This window comes from Triticum urartu, chromosome 6A (assembly GCF_056163025.1).
Source record: "Triticum urartu cultivar PI428250 chromosome 6A, HENAU_Tu73, whole genome shotgun sequence".
NCBI lineage: Eukaryota > Viridiplantae > Streptophyta > Magnoliopsida > Poales > Poaceae > Triticum > Triticum urartu.
Genome location: NC_141878.1, coordinates 10,744,650 through 10,766,521, shown reverse-complemented (window position 1 = coordinate 10,766,521; position 21,872 = coordinate 10,744,650). Strand labels below are relative to the sequence as shown.

The window sequence follows — 21,872 nt, the reverse complement described above, 5'->3', positions numbered from 1 at the left end:
CCTTCGGTTTTCTATGCGCATCTCCAATGGAGGAAGAACCCAGGATAGGAGTAGATCGTATTAGGCTTGTGCATCAAGGGATCTGTTTTGGTGGTTTTCGTCATTCGTGTAATAAGAGGTTTCTACAAACAAATTGTGATTTATTTTCACGTACCATCGTGAGGACGTCCCTAAGAGATATCTCGTAGGCCCGAAGAGCCAATGCAATGATCTCTACTCCTAATGAACGACTTGGTGAATAGTCTGCGTGGTTTTTTTTCGTTGGTTTTTTTTCGTCATCCTCTCACCTCCGGTTTTTTTTGTCATCCTCCCACCTCCGATTTTTCATTCGTCTCTCCGCCTTGATCCTAAAAAAAACAGCCTCGAGACTCCCCTCGATCTGTTTCCTCGTTCTATCGTCAAGACTCCCCCGGCCGCTGAGCCCTTCGCCGCCTCTGAGATCCGCCGCCGCCGCCCCTATGATTCTGGCCGAAGCCATCCGACTCACGCGCCGGCCGCCACCAGCGCGGCTCACCCTTGTTTCCCCAATCGATGCACAACACCTCCTCGCCGTTCCCTCCCTGCGCGCGCCTCTGCGGCTAACCCTAGCTGCCAACTCGTGTTGCGGGCACTGAGGATGGGAGCGGGGCAGCCGCGTCGCTGAGGGGTTGGACCGGCTGGGGCGTCACCGCTTGGGCGGAGAAGTAGGGGCAGCGGTGGCGCCGTTTTGGGGCGGAGGAGAAGGATGGCGACGACGGGCGAAGACATCGTTGGCGGCAACGGCATCGGCGGCGGCGGCGGCGAATCTGGTAGAGCCCCTCTCTCTTCCCAAGCCTGCCCCTCTCACCCTCTTCCTCAAGCCGCAAGACCCCAGGGGGATGGAGGCCTGACGACGCGGGCATTTTTGCGCTGGCGTGGCGGTCCGGCGATGGCCGGAGGACGCCCATCCCAGCCCAAAGCAGCAGAAGGCAACTGAAAAGCGGAGCAGATCAAGCACCCGGAGTCGCCTGAGGCGCCTCGGTGCACTTCCAAGTGCGTCAGTAGCTGTGTCCTCCGTGGAGCCGGCGGTCCCGGCATCATCAGGCCCTTCAACGTACTCTGCACTACATAATTTTTTACAACTGTATTGTCCACATTTATGTTATAATAATCTCCTCTAGAATTGTTTGGATGCATTTTCTTCCAATTTTATGGGCTCTAGCTTAATTACCTTCTGAATTCTTCTGATGGCTTCTCAATGATATTCAGTTATATTGAGACGAACGAATGCCCTGCTGTCCAATCACTTGCCACCAAAGGTATGTCCTGTCCGGTGTATATTTGGCCAGATATGTTCATCGCACATTCAGAAAACACAAAAAGAATTGTGTACCTGCTATCCATTTTATCTTTTATAGTGATTCTTCCTTCTTTTTACATTATATAATTGTGCCTCATCTACATTACTTAACCCTGCTTATGTATAGATTGTTGAAGTAGTGTGCTGCAAGCTGACTCCCTTACAGATGACACTGTACAACCACTCCACACACTCCAAAAATGTAAGGAAATTCTGTACCGTTCTGAGTTTCAAGCAATATTCAGTAGGCACATGTAAGGTAGTCGGAGTTATATTTACAGGAGCCTGTGGTTGACCCTGTCAGGTTAAGCGCTTGATATCTGAAGAAGCAGAGAGTACTAAAGTTTTGGCATATATTACTGCTCTTCTCTCCCTAATATCTCCCTATTAATTTAATAATAAAGCACGGATTGAGTCTCCGGATTCACTGTCACAATACGCTTCTTCCCGTGATTTTACGCTTTCAGTTTGAATTTTAAACATATCTGAGGTGGTACTAAATTTACGTTAGTGGTACTAATTAACGGCTGCATCTAAAATTCTGTCCGCAGCAGCCCAGTTGGGCGTCACAGTCAATGGACCAAAAGTTTTGTTACAGGCCGGTACCTCACGTACTGGCCTGCCCTCCATCACGACTGCAGCAAAGGAAAAAAATTGAGATTCTAATTAATAGTCCCACATTGCCCGTTCATATCAAATCCTAGCAGCGAGGGGTCAGATATGATAAGGAAAGATGCCATTCATCACATTCGGTACCCGGAAGGATCAAAGCGGGAGAGGCGATTGAAATTTAAAGAAGCAGCATGGATGCCCAGCTGACGGATTGGATTTCCGGCGGCGTACGGATGTGATACGAGCTCGCCATGGCCCGCTGGCGAGGATCCCGGCTGGGGAGGATCCGGCGGCGCTGGTGCTCCTCCGGTGACGAGTCGGACTCCGTCGAGACGAGCTGACGGCTATGCGCTCGGGTGCGATCGCGTCGTTGCCTGACGAAGAACACGAGCCTATGCGGGGGGTGGAAGAGGAAAGGAAGGCACATAGGGCGGCGGTGCTGGTGCTCCCTCCGGCGACGCGATGGACTCCGGCGAGAGGAGTTGGCGGCTGGGCGCTCGGTCGCGAACGCGTCCTTCCCTGACGGAGGAGGCCATGCAGGGAGGAGGGGAAGGCCGTTGGCGGCTTGGCGCACGGGAGTGGAGCCCATGGCATGTGGCCGGCCGATGGAGCTGCCGATCCAATGGCGGTGGAGCTGGGGGGAGGGGATACCGCCGGTGGTGGGCGCAGGCGGCCAGCGACGGCGCGTCCCAGGGCCAGGGGGGGTCGTGGATCTGAGTCAGAAGAGAACGACAGTCAAACCTGCGAGCGACCAGTCCATATCCAGCTGGAGGAGCGCCAGCGAGGCGGCTTGTTTCTTCTAGACAAGCCGGGTGTTAGGCTAGGGTGCGCACATGTTTTTGCCCGCGCTATACATTTCTTCTAGGTGATAGCGGAACTTCTCTTTTTTTAATCACGGACCCATACAAATCTCTGAGTTTACACGGACATGTTAGCGTGTACCGTTGGTTCACCGAACTAGGCCAATGGTTTTCTCAAAAAAAAAAACTAGGCCAATGGTGGTTTTATTTTAACACAATATAGACGCATGTGTTCAGAGCATCGTCTTTGATTTACAAAGTCACCATAGAATCTTAAGATTAACAAACTCATCATAGATGGCTCATAATCGTCGGGAACATCTTCTCTCACTGAATGCGCATCACCAGAAATCCCACTGAATTTTATGTCGTAAATTTCGAACTAACGCCCCAAAGAATCCTGTTGTTAATTGATCCATCATTTTTGTCATCATCAAACTTATCCTCTATATGCATAGCCTGATTAATGATAATTGGCGTTTGCTTCGCAGTGAAGTACATCAACTTTTTTTTTCTCCCGTTGCAACGCACGGACATATTTGCTAGTAAGAAATTATGCAACCATTCGAAGGTAATTAATTCCAGTTTAGTGTTTCGCCCCACGATATATCTCTTTCAGTGAAAGTAGTTTCGACAGTAGGATCAGAGTTTATTACAATCTTTTTTTAATTTAGTTAATGTCCGCACCATGCTAAACCCCAACACATTGAGCTGTCTCGTCTGGCTCCGCCGCTGCACTTGGTCGATGTCCTCACCTGGCATCATGGTGAGGTGTGGCGTGAGGAGCGGCAACAGACTCGTTTATCTTGTTTACCAGTGTCGACATATTCTGTTAGGAAAAAACATCATCTAAGATGCAACTTTTGATGAAAGGAGCTGTATTTTTTTTCTTTTATATTTTTGCTGGAAAGAAGGAGCTCTAACTTAAAGAGCCTGTCAACATAGCTACTTCCAAATTCTTTGAATGCATGCTTCAGCGAAGTCATCTCATAGATGAAGCAGCCTGAAAATTGCAGATTTTTAGCCAAGAGAACAAGCGAGCAAGACATGCAACTGAATGTTAGATAGGAATGCTTGACTAGCAAATATATGTCAGACTTGGAGCCACACGGAATATCAGCAATAAGTTTAGGGCACATGTAACTGGGAGTTCCTACAACCTTCAGAAGAGACACGATTTACCAAATCATAAGCAAATTAGAAAGAGAAACACCTACCTAGGGGTTGAGCAAGAATAACTTACTGACACAGCTAAATCATGAGAAGTCAATACTTTAGGTCTTTATCCAACCCAAAAAGTCCACGTTTTAAGCTATTTCTCCCCAAACTCAAGCAAGCCTCTAAATTAGAATGGAGAAGTTGCATAGGCAACAAACTTTTAGATACGTTGCATCCTTTAGGTAATCAATCTGCATGTTTAATTTTTCAGTGCTTTTCTTTTGCTTCACCTTTTCTTACTATCTTACCTTTTAAGTGATTAGGTAGAAGTGACTTTACTAGGAATTAGATGTGGATTATATATATGTGGAACTTCTTGCTACTACTGCTGGGCTTGCTAAAAGAAACAAATCCAGTATTGTTATTCTCATGGAACATGCAAAGAGCTCTGTTGGCATGTATATTTTTTGATCTATCCGTTAATTTGTTTCCGGAACTTATTATGCCCACGACCACTGCCACGGACTTTGTGGCCGGCCTGCTTATCCTTGATGTGGCTACAATGCGTGAACCAATGTCCGACTTTGAACACCGACATGGACGGCGGCCTCAAGTGCTACACCATCTTCTTGGTATGCAGACCAGCACCACTAGGGTCTTAGCCAAGTTGTTTTACCTATTTAACAACTAAGCGCTAGATATTGTCAACGGATAAATTTGGATGGGTAGGATTTTACTAATGTTTATTGATGATGCTTTGTTTCAGGATATGTGGAGAGGCTTTTTTCACTGCAGTTCAAGACATACTGTAGATTACATGGCTAAAGAAAATTATTTACAATTAATAAATCATGTTCTTGGTAAATTATTAAGTGTTCAAGCATGCCTACTTGATCCCGTGCTTCCTCTTTGTGTATAGCTTGCCGTGAAAACACTAAACATAACATGTGCTTGATTAATTCTGTATACTGCTTCTCTTAAGAAGGTTAGGGCGACGAGGAAGCACATAACTGTGTTTGATGCATTCTTCACGTTGAGGGTCTGATAATGGACTTAACACAACTGCTGGAGAGAGATTAAAATATTGAATATGGTAGCAGAGGAGGAAGCTGAAGTTGGTAGATTAATAGAGCGAGAGTTCCAGACCCAGGTAAGTTTATAATTGAATTGTTTGTAAGACCAGTGCTACATGGTTCCACTTTGCGTCTCTGTAGTTATTTAGCTGAAGGTGTGCATGAGAATTAGCTATTTATTATTGTGTACTTTTAACTTTAGAAACATTGAAGTTGTCTCTTTTTTATCAATAACTTCATGTGGAAAAGTATTCTTTTCAAGGGAATCATGGTTAAGAATTTGTATTAGAGGATGGCTGCATTTCTTGTTAAGAATTTCATGTTACGAACAAGTTTTTTTTCTACGAAAACATAGGTTTCATTTCTGGGCAGCATGTTCCTCCCCAGGCATCAACAATATGCAACAGTTGAGCCAAAGGGTGGGGTTGCTAGCTCCCTTGCGGTTAATTTTCATTCGATTTTCCTAAGACATTACATATGTACATAATTGTAACCCGGCCTAAGCTTCCTAGAAATACATGTCTCTCTAGGAAGTTTGGATATGTTCTAACTCTTCTCAGTTAGGATTAACTGGAGATGTTCTAACTCCTCACAACGGGAGTATATATTCATCTTGGAAATTTGTCAGTGATGTAACGTTTTGTGTACAAGCTGATTCATCTTTTTGGTCAGGTTTTTAGTTGATGAAGGACGAAGTCCGCACCAAGAAGACCATTCTGATGGATTCAAGAGAATCAAAAGTGAAGAATCAAGTTACAATAAATATGTCGATTACAAATATGCCTACAGATACACAAGTGGTTTTCAGATATCTTTGCTTGATTTGGATCTGCTCAAAGAAAAAGGATGGCCACATATATATGGTAGTTATTTCCATGTCACAAAGGTGCTCTTCAGTAGGTACTGCATAATCACATTGAAGTTCATCACAACATTCACATTCTTAGTGTTGTTATCATATCATATATCATATATCTCTTCAGTGTTTGATCACAATTTAGATAATTGATCTGATGTTGCTCATCTTTCAGTAGACGTATTTTAAAATTTATGTTTAGTACTAGAATTCTGTTTTCAATTCAGTTTCACATCATCGTGTCACTAGAAATTTCAACATGGTATGCTTGTTCGTTTAGACTAGACAACTTTATGAAAATGCGGCATCGGCATCAGTATGCTGCCATTGGTCGTATTGCCAAGCTTTTTTGTACATCATCTGACACAACATCATATAGTCAATATGATGCCCTATGCACACTGCCCATTAACTGAATTACTAGAATGTTCATTGTTTTCTTCCATGTGTATCCCTTGGGGTGTGGTTCTTATGAACACTTATTTGCAGGTTTATAGATTCCTTCTAGAGTTTGAGAAATTTTAATGAGAATATGTTTGACAGAAACGCGAGGAGGGGTCATTAGGACAATTTTTACGTATAAGAGATCTCGGGCAGACTGGAACCTATGGACCAAAACTGGGGCAAGAGTTCAGTAGCTTTGTTGTTGTTGTTCTGGAACTCTTTATGTCGTGAAATAGCTAGGAAAATTGCATCGGTGCACTTTGTATAATTTGGGGTCCTCAGATCGAGACAATATTGTAAGAAAACGCGCCTTAAGGTTTACATTGTTTGTATTAAGATTGCTCCTTATTTGAAACGAACATGCTTTAGAGGTGTTTTTACAGATGTGCTCCTGCTTCTATCTACTGATCAAATGACTTTCTATTTCATTGTTTTCTGCCAATATATTATTCAGGAGTAATGAGTGATAAGAATAAGATAAGCCAGTCGTGAGTGTGAAGTAGCAAGATAGTTTGTAAATTCAGAATCTTCATTGCAAGTACACAAACTGATGTTTTTTGCCCACACATTGCTCAATGATAATTTATACCATGTCTTTAATTTACTAGATGAACTGCACACCTGAACGCAGCACTAATGGAAAGATTCGGCATCTTGGTCGGCTGCTCGCGGCGGGGCTTGTGGCTGGTGGTTGCGGCAGTGGCAGAGCAGTGTCCGAGAGCGCGGCGCAAGCAGTAGCCCCTGCTATGTGGGCTGATGGGAGCACACCGTCCAAGCAGCACTTCCAAGTATGACAATGTCCGCTCTACACCAAGGTACGTGGGCACTCGTGCAAAGATCTAACATCTTCACCGACTAGGACTAAGGTATGTGTTTTCTTCTGCCCGTGTGATGTGGTGATTATTTGTTATGCATATGTTTGTAGATGTTAGTAAGTATTTGGGAGATATGAGGTAGTTTGCTAGATAAGAAATAGAACAAGAACAAGACGGAGCTTTAGTTGGGCCATGTCATTGTGAACTTGCAGCACAGAATTTTATAGGAGGTGGTTGTCGAAAAATTAGGTTCTTAACATCTGCGAAACTATAAAAAATTTACTTTCTGGGTCTAACTATGTTAATAATTTCTTGCGTGAATAGATGGGCCAAGCCGAGCAGGCCATCACCAACCTATTCGTGCTTTGTTTTTTTATTTGAGTATTTGTGTTCTTAATCTTTGTTTTCACTGGTGTGTGCTCTGTCCTCTCAGGCTAGATTTGAATTTGTTGTCATAGAAAAAAAAATTGATCGCCTTTAATAGTAGAGGTGATCCAGTTATGTATGCAAGACTATGCAAGATCCTCGATGAGGATTGTTTTTTCTGAATCACTTATCCCTGAGCAACATCTGCATCCTTCTGCCTTAGCCTGATCAATTCTTCCCACTATGCAGTTTTGTTTTTTAATTGCCAACATATCCGAATGGAGGTGTCTCCTTGTCAAGCATGCATCCGTTGAAATTTGGTGTTAACCAATTTTTCGAGGATTGCATCAATGTTTCTTCCTACAATGTTTATCTTTTCGGTCTTTTATCTAATGACAATGTGTGACAGTGCCCAGTTGTGTATATTCTTGGACCTTTTACATTCAACATTAACAATTCAAAAGTTGACATGGATCTGGCCATCTAGGTGAACTTCCAGATAATGCTATCAATTTTCTAGCAAACTTTAAAGCTTTTGATACTTTTGCTTGTACTTGATATCTTCGAGAGACTCACATATATTAGTGTTGTGCAGTTTAGCTCTCCATATGGTGCCCTTTTTTTATGGGTAAGGCAAGAGCTCTGCCAATTCATTAAAGTTGAGGGGAAATTGTAAAGAAGGCATAAAAAGAAGAAGGAAAAGCGCCAAAAAATAAATGGAGGTACGGTTGTTTTTGCCAGAAAAAACCCATAGTTTTTTGCTAGAGAAAACAAATTGATGTGCATGCACTGATTACATTTGCTTCGTGGCGCGATATGTTTATGCTACTGTTAAAATTGTGTTTTTATTGTTTATTTTGTGTTATAAAACATATTTTAAAAAGTATTTGGCTGTTGGTTTTCTGTGTTATCTTTATTGTAGTAATAGTTTGAACATTCAAATGAAAATCTGGGATATTACAACGATGATAATACATCTTTGGTAAAGATAGCCTCTATTGCTTATAAAATGCATGATGAGTGTTTTTCCTAATAACCATGGTATGTGAGGTCGATTTAATATTCACATATATGCTGAAATTTTGACACCGAAGAACCAGCAATCGAGTTATATGAAATTTCTTGCAAGAGCTACCATTCTTTTTAGTACTGACTAATCCCATGGGTACCAATGGTGAAATATTCAGGTCTAAGTACTGGTTGAGATTTTCATTGCTGGCATTCTTCATGAACCTATCAAAGAGAACATTTCAATACTAATTGCTGCAAAGGTGTTCTCACCACCGGCTAGCAAGAAGAGAGTATGATTTATCAGTGCTCACTGTTGTAAGATTGATTCACAAGGAGCTTCTCAATGTTGTACATGTAGTTTGTGAGTAACAGAAATAAAACCTATTTCTTCATTCTTGTCTTGTACCTCCGTTTCAACTCCTCCAAACCAGTAGAGTTCAGTCACGTGCTTCAATATTAGGAAGTCATCATCTTCTAAAACAAATTTTGTTACCTACTCAAAACATATTTTTTGTTCCTGTGTTTCTAATAAATTTTGTATAAAAACATGTGTACAATAGAACCTGTACAACCTGCATTGGACCATACACATTTGCTCTGTCCATTTCTTCTAAAGAGTCCAGATTCCTACGCGTTCATAAATACGATTTAGTGTGCTCTATTACATTACCGGAATCAGATGATATATTTTTTGTGCGAATTAGTTGACACAGTTCCTTACAAAAGTTGTATCTTCAAAAAGGACAAACAACTCTATGTAATTCTATCATCCATTCTGATTTCGAGCCAAGTATACCCGTTATCTTTTTCCTTCTAGCAAGGTACCATAGACATGTTATGAAATTCTCCTTTGCCTTCCAGGTGAACCAAATAGGCATCTTTTTAACAAATGGAGGGAATTCGTTTGTCAATAAAAATAATTTTTTCACAGGAGATGTTGTCTTATTTCTTCAAGTATAAGCAAATGAACATTGTGATGAAGTTAACAACGTTCTATCCTTATTCCTCTTATTCATTGCGTGTAACAATGATGAATGATGATGAACTTAGACTTAGTGTAAGGAGAGCCAATCTGTTTCGTTGAACAAACCAGCTCTCTATCCTTATTTCTCCTAAAAAGCTTTCAAACGATACTCACACCATATGATTCCTTGAAACATAGAAGTATTTTTCACATCTATTACAATCCAAGGTTTTTTTATTATTCTTCATATTTGTAAGTAGTATAAAGTTGCCCCAAAACTGGTAATATGATTTTGGATGATATATTATGATGCTGACAAGGAGGTTATTGGTGCTGAATAAAATAGCAGTATGAAATAACCCTGCATATATTTGTTGGCTTTTAGTTTGAGCCTTTCAACTCAACTGAAATTTTGATTTGTATAGTCTTTTACCTCTGGTTTACCTCTGGAATGATGGTAGGTATTAATGAAGTAGTCCACGTTGGAGTGGCTCAAAGTGGAGAAACATGATTGTATTATTAAGCATTTAAGCTCCTAGCAATTTAGAACCTCGATATCTTGGGGCTGCCTTGCATTATTTCAGAGAGCTGTATTTTTTTCCGGACATTTTATATTGCCACACAATGAGAGTTGAAAGTTTTGGTCTGGCATGATGTGCTGTCAGGACACGTCCCCACTTATGTTCTAGGTTTGGGGGTTTGCAGATTTGTTTAAAGGGAACACAGTACTCCATGTGTTTGTCTTTAATTAATGAATAATAACAATACACATGCTTTCGTGAGATGATCGAATCTTAAGCATAAATAATAAAGGCATTCAAGTGTTATTATCATTTGTAATGAAGTGCACAATAAAGAGTTCAATGTTTCAATTTTTTATCAAAATATATTGCAAGTGAAGTGGATTTTAATTATTATTTTTTGTTATTGGCTATTTTTTCAATCCATGTTAATGTTGACATGCCGGTGGCGACGCACGGGCAGTCTACTAGTTAGATTTAGTGTTTCCGTCGCACGTCCTCCAATTCATCCCTGATTTTTTCCAGGTTGCGCTTAGCTGTTTTTTTTTCGCAAAAAAGCTGTTTTTTTTAAACAACAGCATACATATATACTCCTAAATAATTATCCGTCAAGAAAAGATGGACCGTGTGCAATGATGAATCATTGACTGCAAGGATGAATCGTATCGTCATATGCTACACATAAAAAAAATTAGAATGATGCGTGCAGGGTAAGGAAACCACGTACGAGAAGGAAAACAAAAGGGAAAGAAACAAGCCAGGCATACGAACCATTGATACAAACCTGCGTGCAGCTGGATCTCAAACTAATAAAAGATCGGAAATGTTAACGCTCACATGTGTGGGTATTAGCCAACTCGTCCACACGCCTACATCACCGTCCAACGCCTTTTGCACGAATCTTAGCATAAAAAGGTTGATTTTATATGCCACGTAGGACCACTCGTGTGTGTGGCATGTGGGGGAGTTCGCCCACACGCCTGTTTTCTCTCCACGGCCAACGTTCGCCAGTCGGGGCGTGTGATGGAACTGCTGTCGCGCCCGCACGCCACGCACCACTCCAGTTTCCCATCTCCCACGACTGCCATTCACCCACTCTCCCACACCTAAGCTGTCATTTGCCATGTTTTTGAAGGGTACATGGCAAATGCCCTATTTGTGATTGTAAGCATATGGCAACTCTTTTTTTACCCGAACATGTTATTGTTGCCACGTCTGTTTTGTAGCGTTACATGGCAACTGTCTACTGTTAGTAGGTGGCAACTCCTAAAGATACCACCGTCACCCACATGCCCGTCTCCCCTCCCACACACCAAAAGCCATCAGTTGCCATGTGTTTTGCAGGATACATGACAACTGCCCTCCCGTCTCCTCTCCCACACACCAAAAGCCATCAGTTTGCCATGTGTTTTGTAGGATACATGGCAACTGCCCTCCCGTCTCCTCTCCCACACACCAAAAGCCATCAGTTGCCATGTGTTTTGCAGGATATATGGCAACTACCCTAGCGTGCTTGTAAGCAGATGGCAACTCTCTTTTTACCCGCAACATGTTTTTTGCCATGTTTTTTAGTGCTACATGGCAACTGTCCAGTGTTAGTAGGTGGCAACTCTTAAAGTTTTCCAAAACCATGATAACTGTAGTTGTCCGATATGGCAACAACTCCAGTTGCCCAAAAATGGCATCCGGCACTTGACCTAAGACGGCAACTGCAGTTGAGCAACCATGGCAACTGTAGTTGTCCGACATGGCAACTGTAGTTCTCCGACATGGCAACTGTAGTTCAGCAACATGGCAACTGCAGTTGAGCAACATGGCAACTGAAGAGGGTCCGGACCATGTCAATCGCGGCGGGACGCGTGGTTACTGACACGCGGGGCGTGTGGCTCGCAGGCGGGAAGGGGCGACGACCGAGACGGGTCGTGCGGGCCGCGTGCTCGCTCGCCCGGACGTGCTCGTGCGGGGCGATCGTGCTGCACCGGACGTGCGGACTGTGGCTGCACGCGCCCGGACGCGGTCGTGTGGGCGGGGTCGTCTCCGTGCCACACAGGACGTGCGGCACAACCACCCGATACACCACACGTGTGGCAGTTATGGGGATCCTAAAAGATTGAAGGAGAAGAAGATGCGATGATGCTGAGGAAAAAGTCGGGCTCCATCTTCTCCGGCCTCTTCCTACTACGCAGGAATCGCTGGTGCCACCTGGAGCCAGTCACACGACCATTCTTCTCCAAGTTCGATCGTCACGTCATCACACGGCCACTGCCACCACTGAGCAGCCCTCGGAGCCCGCCGGAGACCACCCGTTGGCACCACGATCCCAGGAAGGTCGCTGTGGCGAGAGCTCTCGCCGCCGGCGCATCTGTCATCGCACTCCATCTCACATACGGCCAGACTGTGCCCTTCACCGGGCGCACCCAGTTGGTGGTGATCTCCCACGAAAAGCTGCGCGAACTTTCCGAGGTCGAGTTCGCCAAGTTCAATAAGGAGCGCCACTCCGGGATCCTCGGCCCGCATCACCCCCACACCATCCGAGTAAGCCACATTGCCCGTGAGATCATTACCGCAGCCCACATTGGCCTCGCCATCAGGCAGAGGCAGAATCAGAAGGGTGGCCGTGGCGTAGACCAGGACTGGATGGAGAGCCTCGACTGGGAGGTGATCGTTGTCAGAGACAACAAGTTCCGGGTAGCAGCGATGCCAGGGGTCGGCAAGATTATTGTCTACACCGGAGTGCTCGACTATTGCAACTGTGACGCCGAGATTGCTTCTTTTCTTGCCCACGAGGTAGCTAACAGCTTTCTTTAATTTTAGCGCTTTTGCTTGCAAATATTTTCAAGTCATATGTCCAGGAACCGCCTAATCATACTCCCAGACCTGGGGGTTCGTCTAAATGCCAAGCATGAGACCAAATCTAAAGGCCATGAGCAACGTCCAAAGTTAGCTCATCGAGAATAGCTATTCGATGAATAAGAGTTTCCCCCGCTTTATATTATAAAGCCACACAATAATAGCTATTCTAAATAAACCCATACACAGCCATAGTCGACTCGGCGATAGCAATGACACACTCAACTCTTGCTAATATTGGTGCCTTCTTCCTGTTGTATCCACAGGTTGCACACGTTATTGCAAGGCACACATCAAACTTGATCAGCCACTGGTTTCCGTTATACGTCTTGCTACGGAGGTAAACATATGCTACTATACATTATACATCATAGCATGTGATCCAGGGCTTCATCGCATCATTTATCGGACCTGCATGTGCAAGTATTTCAAATTTCTGGATGATCAATGTAGGCATGAGATAGAGGCGGACTATATTGGGTTGCTGCTGTTCGCCGTCGCTGGTTTCGATCCACGCATAGTACCGCTGGTCTTTGACAATCTTGCAAAGACGGAAGTAGACTCAGCATGGAAAACATTGATAGATTACTTCACCGACGAGCATCCATCGAGCAAGAATTGATCGGAACTTTTATCGCGGCCCGAGGTCATGGAGGAGGCGCTGGAATTGTACCACCAAGTTAGACCTCGCGTGGAACCAAAATATCAAAAAAAACAAGAATATGATAAGTGCGGGGAGTATCGCGTCCGACCACATCTTCATTTCTACTGGAATCAGAAACATAGGAACTAACAAAGTAATTGTTGACGCCCCATTACGAACAATGAATTTTGCTGCAAAATATATGTCTCATCTCATGTGAAAGAGAGACCTTGCCTATGAATCCTCTATAACACTAAGCTCCCTAGTTTTAAAGAGCCCATGTTCAATTGATGTCTCCAACTGAGATTGGACCACCCGATTTTGACCGGGTAACAATTTCTCAAAGCTTTCCCATTCAGTTTTGTTATATTACACAATATGCTCCTTAACTGAGATTGGACCACCCGATTTTGACCGGGTAACAATTAATTGATGTCTTGAATTTAGAATTAGTTCAACTCGATTTTGACCGGGTCAACAATACTAAGCTCCCAAAATTTTAAGGCCTCCCAATCAATTGAGGTCTCCGATTGAAGTTGGTTCACCCAATTTTGAGCCAGTCAACAATTTTTCAAAGCTCTTCCATTCATTTCTTTTATATATATACACTATGCTTCCTAACTTTTAAGGCGCCACAATTAATTGATGTCTTCAATTTAGAATTGAGTCACCCGATTTTGACCGGGTCAACAATTTCCCAAGGAGCTCCTCCATTTAATTATTTTAATTTACTATTTTCCCTAATTTTGAAGCTCTTTCATTAGATCGAGGTATTCAATTTTAGATTTAATTTACTATTTTGATTGGGCCAATGATTTCTTAAATCAATCAGTAGCAAGCGGCCTATAGAAAAATACCAATCTCGCGCACCCTCCCACCACCTAGAAAAAAGAAACGCCACCATCTGATACTGCAACACCAATATAGTACATGCATTTACCGATGCAGAAATTTCTCTATATAAATATGAATTTATTAGCGGATAACACATAATCACACCACGAAAGGCCCACAAACTCACCGTGTTATCAAAAAAGCACTCCATCATCTCCCTGCCCCTCTAAACTAAATATCCCATCAATTCGAAAATATAATGGGCATTTGGTTTTTGGAAAGTGAAATTCCTTTTACTTTGACCAAGTTTAGAGCTAAAAATATCGACATCCACAATATTAAACAAATTAATATGGAAATTTATTTCATGATGAATCTAATTATATGAATTTGTTATTACGGATTTTGATATATTTTTCTACAAATTTGATAAAATTTAAAAAGGTTTGACTTTTCAAAAGGTAATACACCTTGTATTTTGGAATGGAGTGGGTATTTTTTTAAGATACCCAACAACATCAACGGCACAACAAAGCGCGCCTAATCCTTCTAGGTCTAATACCATGCTTGAGCTCATGTTCTGAATCCTCCAAAATAGTGGTTTCCTGTATAAAATGTTTATCCATTTTCCTACAATACGTATCATAGGCAGTAACTACTTTAATATTCCTTCTTGCTTCAAACAAGCTTGTATATATGTATCCACTAACGGAATTGTAGAAAATGTATGAAGCCTAAAATATCACAGTATGTTGATCTGACCTCACGGGGTATATATAGAGGGGAACATTGGTTCCTTTAGGATGAATGGCGACCCTCACATGTATGTAGCCCTTGAGTCCTTATATATGCAGTGGTTGCGGTGCATTCAACTCCTAGTACAACTAGTAGGTTAGATAAATTGATAGGGCTAATTGCATTTGCTAGCTGCTACTAGTACCAACTCAATTATAGTTCATGGAAGATGGAAGCGGAGCCACAGCTGCGGTTCTTTGAAACCACTGGAGTGAGGCTCTTACTGGCTCAACAACTCTCTTTACACGTATGCTTGATGCCGCTGCAGCGGAAGCTTTGGCATTGAAGAATGGTATGGAGCTAGTGGACTAGTGGGAATGCTCAAATGTAATCTTCAATCTGATTACCTTGAGATTATCCAGGCATGCAAGGGGGAGGTTGATATTTTGAGTCCTTATTCTACTACTTTGAATGAGCTCAAAGTATTGGTTCAGTCTTGTACTCTCACTGCCTAAGGGAAGGAAACAAGGTGGCACACAAGCTTGCTAGGAGTTCCAATGATTCTAATTATGTAATATCTTGGGAGGGTGATCCTCCACAGGTTATGCTAGCTGAACTTGTTAGTGATGTAACAATTATTTGATTTGAATAAAGTGTGCCACAAGTTAAAAAAATATAGTTTTTTCTCTCCAGTTTATTCATGCATTGTTAAGCCTAGAAAAATTATAGTTTTTTTCTCTCCATTTTATTCATGCATTGTTAAACCAATTAAAGCTCCAAAAGATAAAACTGAGTAATTTTGTGTTTGTGTGTCCGGCATTTCTCCATGACTGCAGGCGGCGAAACTCTATGGGAGAGGCTTTCCACTGAGATGAAGCACGCAATGGCCCCCCTTTCCGCTGCCTGCCAGGGCCGCCATGCCAGGCGGATCAAGGCCGGCTTGCCGGCAAGCTCGCCTGAGGTCTTCAATGACGAGGATGACACCATGATGGAGACAGGCTCCAACGACACCGCCCCGGCTCCCACGTCACCTGTGCACGCCAGCTTCACCATGGAGCAGCACTACATGATGTCAACTTGTGACCACCACTATTGGTCACTGAATGGTCACAAATTTCCATTTGTGACGTTTTTGTGACCAAAAACATAAGGTCAAAAGCTGGCCGTCGTAAACTGACTATAGCGACCTTTCTTCTGAAATGGTCGTAGACGTTTATGACCAAAATACGTCTACTGTGGCGTTTTGGTCACTAGCAACCTCCCCAGGCCACGTAGGCATCCAGCGTGGCAATCTGACGTGGCACAAGATTCAGCCCGGTCCAATTCAGTTTTCTACATGGGCCTAGCCCAACAATTCGGCCTTTCTAATATTTATTTTGTCTGTTAATTTTCGCTAGCTACATGGGCCATCCCAACAATTTAGCATTTTTATTTTCTGGGCCGTGGCCTTTTTGCAAACCATTTCATTAAGCCTATTTTTCTGGTTTTCTAAAATACACAATGTTCTGATCCACTATAGTTTGGGCCATAGCCTTTTTAGAGCCCAAATATTATTTTGTCAAGTAGAACATTTGATCTTTTTCATTCACAGATTTCAATTTACACATTTGAACAACAAAATAATAAATCTCTCAATTAACTGATTAAATCCAGAAATCATCCAGTCAAATACTCACAAGAGCACAGACACGTTTGCACGTCCAACAAGTGCACATACAATCAAAAACAGATACACAAGCACCAAAACTTGGTGGCAACATCAACTAAAACTATGGCACGCATCTCCAAGCTTCTTCTGATCTTCTATCACAGCAGCAGCAGCCTCGACGACATTAGATCCTGATCCAGATAAGCTATTAGTGAAATACACTGGAAGTAAATAATATTCTTTCAAGAGGCTAAAATTTATACATACATGCCCAAATGCCCCAATTTAGTAAACACTAAGCATGGCATAACAAAACTTCCAACAACTTGAATGCAACAGATTAACTTGATGTTGTTCTACAATAGTAATCTATACATACCTGCATGGTACATTGGTACAAAGTTTAGGTAATGAAATGAACATCACTATAACACTAACCTAAAAAAATTCCTATTCTACTACCACGACCATCCATTCAACTAACAATACTAGTAAGTGCACAGAGACTAACATCACAAGGCAGGAGACAATTATGACAATTTTGGCAAGTTGGAGAAACCGTTTAATCAGTTTTGGTATACTTAGGTTATGAGCCAAAATAGATCAAGCAAAAAAAGCAGTAACTCGTGATGCATGAGCATGAATATGGTACAAAATTGAGCATATTAACGTTAAGATTTGGGCCTTCCAACTTTACTGGTCATACATACATATACAGAATTGAGCATGAATCATTGGTCTTAGTTGTATATGAGACTAGTTGGGCTCTGTATTCTAAGCTCCAAGAAGGTTACAGAAGAAATTGAAGATGAACAGTATATAACAGACTAAAAAATCAAATAGAAACCCAAAAATTAAATATGAGTATAACATGAAGGATTACAACAGGTTCAATTCAATCAATTTCTAAAGCATTGAATCAGTAGCATAAGCATGCAACAACAACATAAGAATTTAATCAACAGCAGCGCGAGTATAAGCATTTAATTAGCAGCAACAACACAAGCAGCACCACCACCAGCACAAGTGCACACCTATTCAAGATAGTAGCAGTCTAGCAGGCTAGCAGCAGAAGCATTTAGACAACTAGAGAAGCACAGTACAACAGCAAAAGCATTGAAAGAGCAGCAAAGCAGGTTTGAACTGTCACATGCATATCTTATAAACTTAGGCAAGTGTTCTCAGGTTATCCTTAACATCATGCATTAACTTGGGTAATTAGCATCAAACAATACATATCAGTACAAGGCTAGGCAAGATAATAAAGACTTGGGAAAATATAGCAGAGTTATAAAAAATGATATGTGCCCTTAAAGAGAGGGCAGTGTCAAGTGCGGCCACAGACATAGGCATTAGCCGCACCCACGACCCCTGGACACTCTCACAACCGAAGAGGAGGTGCCTTGCGTATAGTCTCCTTCGAGTCTGCGAGAGAAAGAACAAGGTGAAGGTCAGTACGCATCAAGGATGATGCTGTTTTGGGTCAATCTAAGTCAAGGGCATAAGAGAATTTATTCAAAAAATAAAATAACATGTGAACATCTTGCACAAACTATCATCATTTATAAAAAATACAAAACAAATATGCATACGAAGGTGAAATATTACAAAGAAAGCACTCATCAGGTAGCAGAACAGGAGAATTAGTTTAACACTATACATTGCAACTTCAGCAACTACAGAAAGGAAAAAAAACAGGGCACATCCATTCTCCAAGCATCCAGTGTATTATCAGAATGACGAAACTTTCACAACAAACAGAAAAGCATATGTGGTGGTAAGATGATCGACATACTGAATCTTTTATGGCGAGTTTGGCGAGTACTAGTTAAGCAAACAAACATAAAGAAGGACTAAAAGAATAAACCTTTGTAACAAAGTAACTAGAATTAGCACCAACTGCAAGATGACATGTGGTGCAGCAACTAATTATAGCTAAATGGGTTGTCCAAATACATATATTATCATTAGATGGATGAAACCAACAAGATCCGATCATACAAATATTCCAGGGTATCTGACTTTGTTATCCAGAAATATCGCATGAGTGTAGTGCACACCAGGATAAATTGCAAGACGGAAACACTGGGAGCAAGCACTGATGTAGTAATAAGCTTTCATGGAATTTTATTTTATGTCATGCTAAATGCAGCAGGCATGCATAACTTGATTCACAAGGCTGCATGCAACATACACAGTGAACTCTCATGAACAAACACACCACAACTTTAAAAACAAAATTTCAAGCATCACAGTGCACCATACAAATCAACAATGAAACACTATAGTTCATCAATATCACTAGGCCCAACTAGTGTGTGGTGGGATATCGAACCATTTTGAAAAAAATTCAGTGGATTCCATACAGCAAGGGGGATTTTCCACAACTAGCTCTCAAGAACAAACACACCATAGCTTAAAAGGAAATTTCCAGCCTCACAGTGCACCATACGAATCAGTGGTGTGTACACAAAATATATACAGGTTCATACAAAAACTAAACCAACCCCTACTGTGCTCACTAAACACCAGCACCCAGGCCCAACTTTGTAGAAATGATTACATAGACGCACTGCTAAACTAACGCGACATGTAAACCAGATCCATGCATCGAGAGCTAGCAGAGGAGGTCGGGATAGCTGCCAGAACCCCACATGAACAAAGCAAGGGTAATCCATCTAGAAAATGGCGCGTTTCTGGAACAGAAGCCCGGCGAGCGACGGCGAGAGCGAGAGCGAGAAAGCTAGGGGTCTCACCTTGAGGCCCATGTAGCGGTCGCTGTGCACCCTCTTGAAGTGCTTCACCCCCTTCTTCACGATCGCCTTCTTCAGCAAAGGCACCGCCATCTGCACAGCGCACGGAGGAAACTCAGTAACAGGAAGGCACGAAGGACCGGCGACCGGCGATGGTGTATCCCTCGACGGATCTGCATCCACAAGGCGAGGTGAGAGAGGGGGTCAGCTACATCCTACCCGTGCGGATCGATCAGATCAGAGGGGAAAAACAAGCGGGGACAAGGGGCACCTACCCGTGCTGGTCCGCCATCGCGGCCTTGTCGGGGACGAGGGAGAGTTGGGGAGGCGTCCGGGCAACTTGGAGGGGTAGAGTCCAGCAGCAACCATCGAGGATGTGGCTGTCTCTAGCGTGGACGAGAGGCCATGACGAAGGGGGAAGCCGGCGAGATGCAGAGCCTGGAGGAGCGTCGGACGGTGAAGGAGCCGCGGCGGAGCGTGGCGTCAAGTGCTCGGAACGGAGCCGCCGTCGCGCTCCGGCCGCGGTCGTCGGAGGCACTGCAGAGCAGCCATGGAGACGAGGCTGCGGTGCCGGCCATGGACTGTAGAGAGAAGGAGGAGGGCGGCGCTACCGAGCGCGAAGGTGGATCGGCGGCGGGTGGGTGGGGGTGGTGGCGGGGAATGCCTCGATCGGATCTAGGGGATCGAGGGGAGGGGGAGAGGCCGAGAGGGTGGGTCGGGAGTGGGTGGGTGGGTGGCGGCGGCAGGGATCGAGGAGGGTGGGTGGGTGGGTTAGGGTTTTTGTTACTTGGGAGAGGCTCCACCGTTGGATGGATGCACGATAGACGGCTCATATTGCGTCCAATTTGATGATCCGCGTGAAGGTGGATCCTCGCGTCTCATTGGCCGGTTGTCTCGCTTTTGAATCTCAAAAAATTGGACTCAAATCTCTGATTTTTTTAAAACATAACAATGGCATAGTTTGTCAAAATAATCTCGTATTTGCATTAGTGTGCATCTTGAAATGGCAAACAATGTTGCCAAATAGAGCTTTAATTTTTATTGCACAAAAAAATATTTTTCTATTTTCCGAGTGCATAAATGATTTTTTTTGTGAAGAACCTACCAAATGTTTGTTCCAAAATAGCACCACTCCATTTTTTTCTAAAATAGTAGACCACATTTTATATAAAATTGACCAAATAGTTGCATGACAAAAGCTTTTGATCCACCTCTCGTGAAAAAACAATTTCCATTTTTTGAGTGCCCAAAATGAGATTTTTTGTGAAGGACCTACCATATATTTGTTGCAAAATTGTACCAAATCAATTTTATAAAATACTAGTACATATTTAATTCACAATTGACCAAATGGTTGGCTGTAAAAAGATTTGATCCACCTCTCGTGAAAAAGACAAATTTCCGCCGATTCAGCCGGAAGTGGGTCAAATTTGAACTGTAGCTGCCTTGTAGTTTGCTCTTTATTTTTTCCAAAAATCGTTTCTAGGTACATAAGTATCTATTTAATCAGAGAAACACCAAAAAAATTCCAAGATTCAACCACTAGCTAGGAACAGTCATTCCCGCCATTTTGACCGCATTTTGAAACGGGCATAATTTTTTTAAAAAAAATCAAAAAATTGGGAAACCTTCGCATTGTGTCATTATATGTGGCCAAGTTGCCGGGAAAAATAACAAACTTGTAATACGGCAATTATTTTAAAAAAGTGTTCTCAGAAACGAGCTATCATATATGGAGATCAATGGCTTTCAAGCCAAATGATCAATCTTATGGCCACATTCATGGCATAGTTTGTTCAAATGATCTCATATTGTGCACAAGGGTGCATATTGGAATGGCAAACAATGTTTCCTAAGAAAGTTTTCATTTTCTTTGTACGAAAAAACCATTTTTCATTTTTCGAGTGCCCAAAAGGAGGTTTTTTTATGAAGGACCTCCCAAATAATTGTTGCAAAATTGGACCAAATCATTTTTCTAAAATACTAGGCCATATTTAATGCACAATTGACCAAATGGTTGGGTGCAAAAAGTTTTGATCCACCTCTCGTGAAAAAGACAAATTTCCGCCGATTCAGTTGGAAGCGGGTCAAATTTGAACTGCAGCTGCCTCATAGTTTGCTCTTTATTTTTTCCAAAAGTCATTTCTAGGTACATAAGTATCTTTTTAATCAGAGAAACACCAACAAAATTCCAAGATTCAACCACTAGCTAGGAACGGTCATTCCCACCGTTTTGACCGCATTTTGAAACGGGCATAAAAAATTCAAAAAAATCAAAAAATTGGGAAACCTTCGCATTGTTTCATCATATGTGGCCAAGTTCCTAGGAAAAATAACAAACTTGTAATACGGCAATTATTATAAAAAAAAGTGTTCTCAGAAACGAGCTATCATGTGTGGAGATCAATGGCTTTCAAGCCAAAGGATCAATCTTATGGCCACATTCATGGCATAGTTTGTTCAAATGATCT

General features: G+C 42.5%; 1 protein-coding gene across 1 annotated transcript; it reads left to right on the top strand.

Moving 5' to 3' along the window:
- Positions 1-12,068: 12,068 nt before the first annotated feature.
- Positions 12,069-13,410, top strand: LOC147963135 (mitochondrial metalloendopeptidase OMA1-like). The gene is made up of 3 exons (XM_087529482.1): positions 12,069-12,725; positions 13,055-13,128; positions 13,242-13,410. The coding sequence occupies exons 1-3, from the start codon at positions 12,069-12,071 to the stop codon at positions 13,408-13,410; spliced, it is 900 nt and encodes a 299-aa protein (XP_087385608.1).
- Positions 13,411-21,872: the final 8,462 nt, after the last annotated feature.

Coding starts and splice junctions, on each gene's coding strand:
- LOC147963135 (XM_087529482.1), top strand. CDS start 12,069: ATGATGCTGAGGAAAAAGTCGGGCTCCATCTTCTCCGGCCTCTTCCTA. Junction 12,726..13,054: donor CTTCTTTTCTTGCCCACGAG/GTAGCTAACAGC, acceptor TTGTATCCACAG/GTTGCACACGTTATTGCAAG. Junction 13,129..13,241: donor TTATACGTCTTGCTACGGAG/GTAAACATATGC, acceptor TGATCAATGTAG/GCATGAGATAGAGGCGGACT.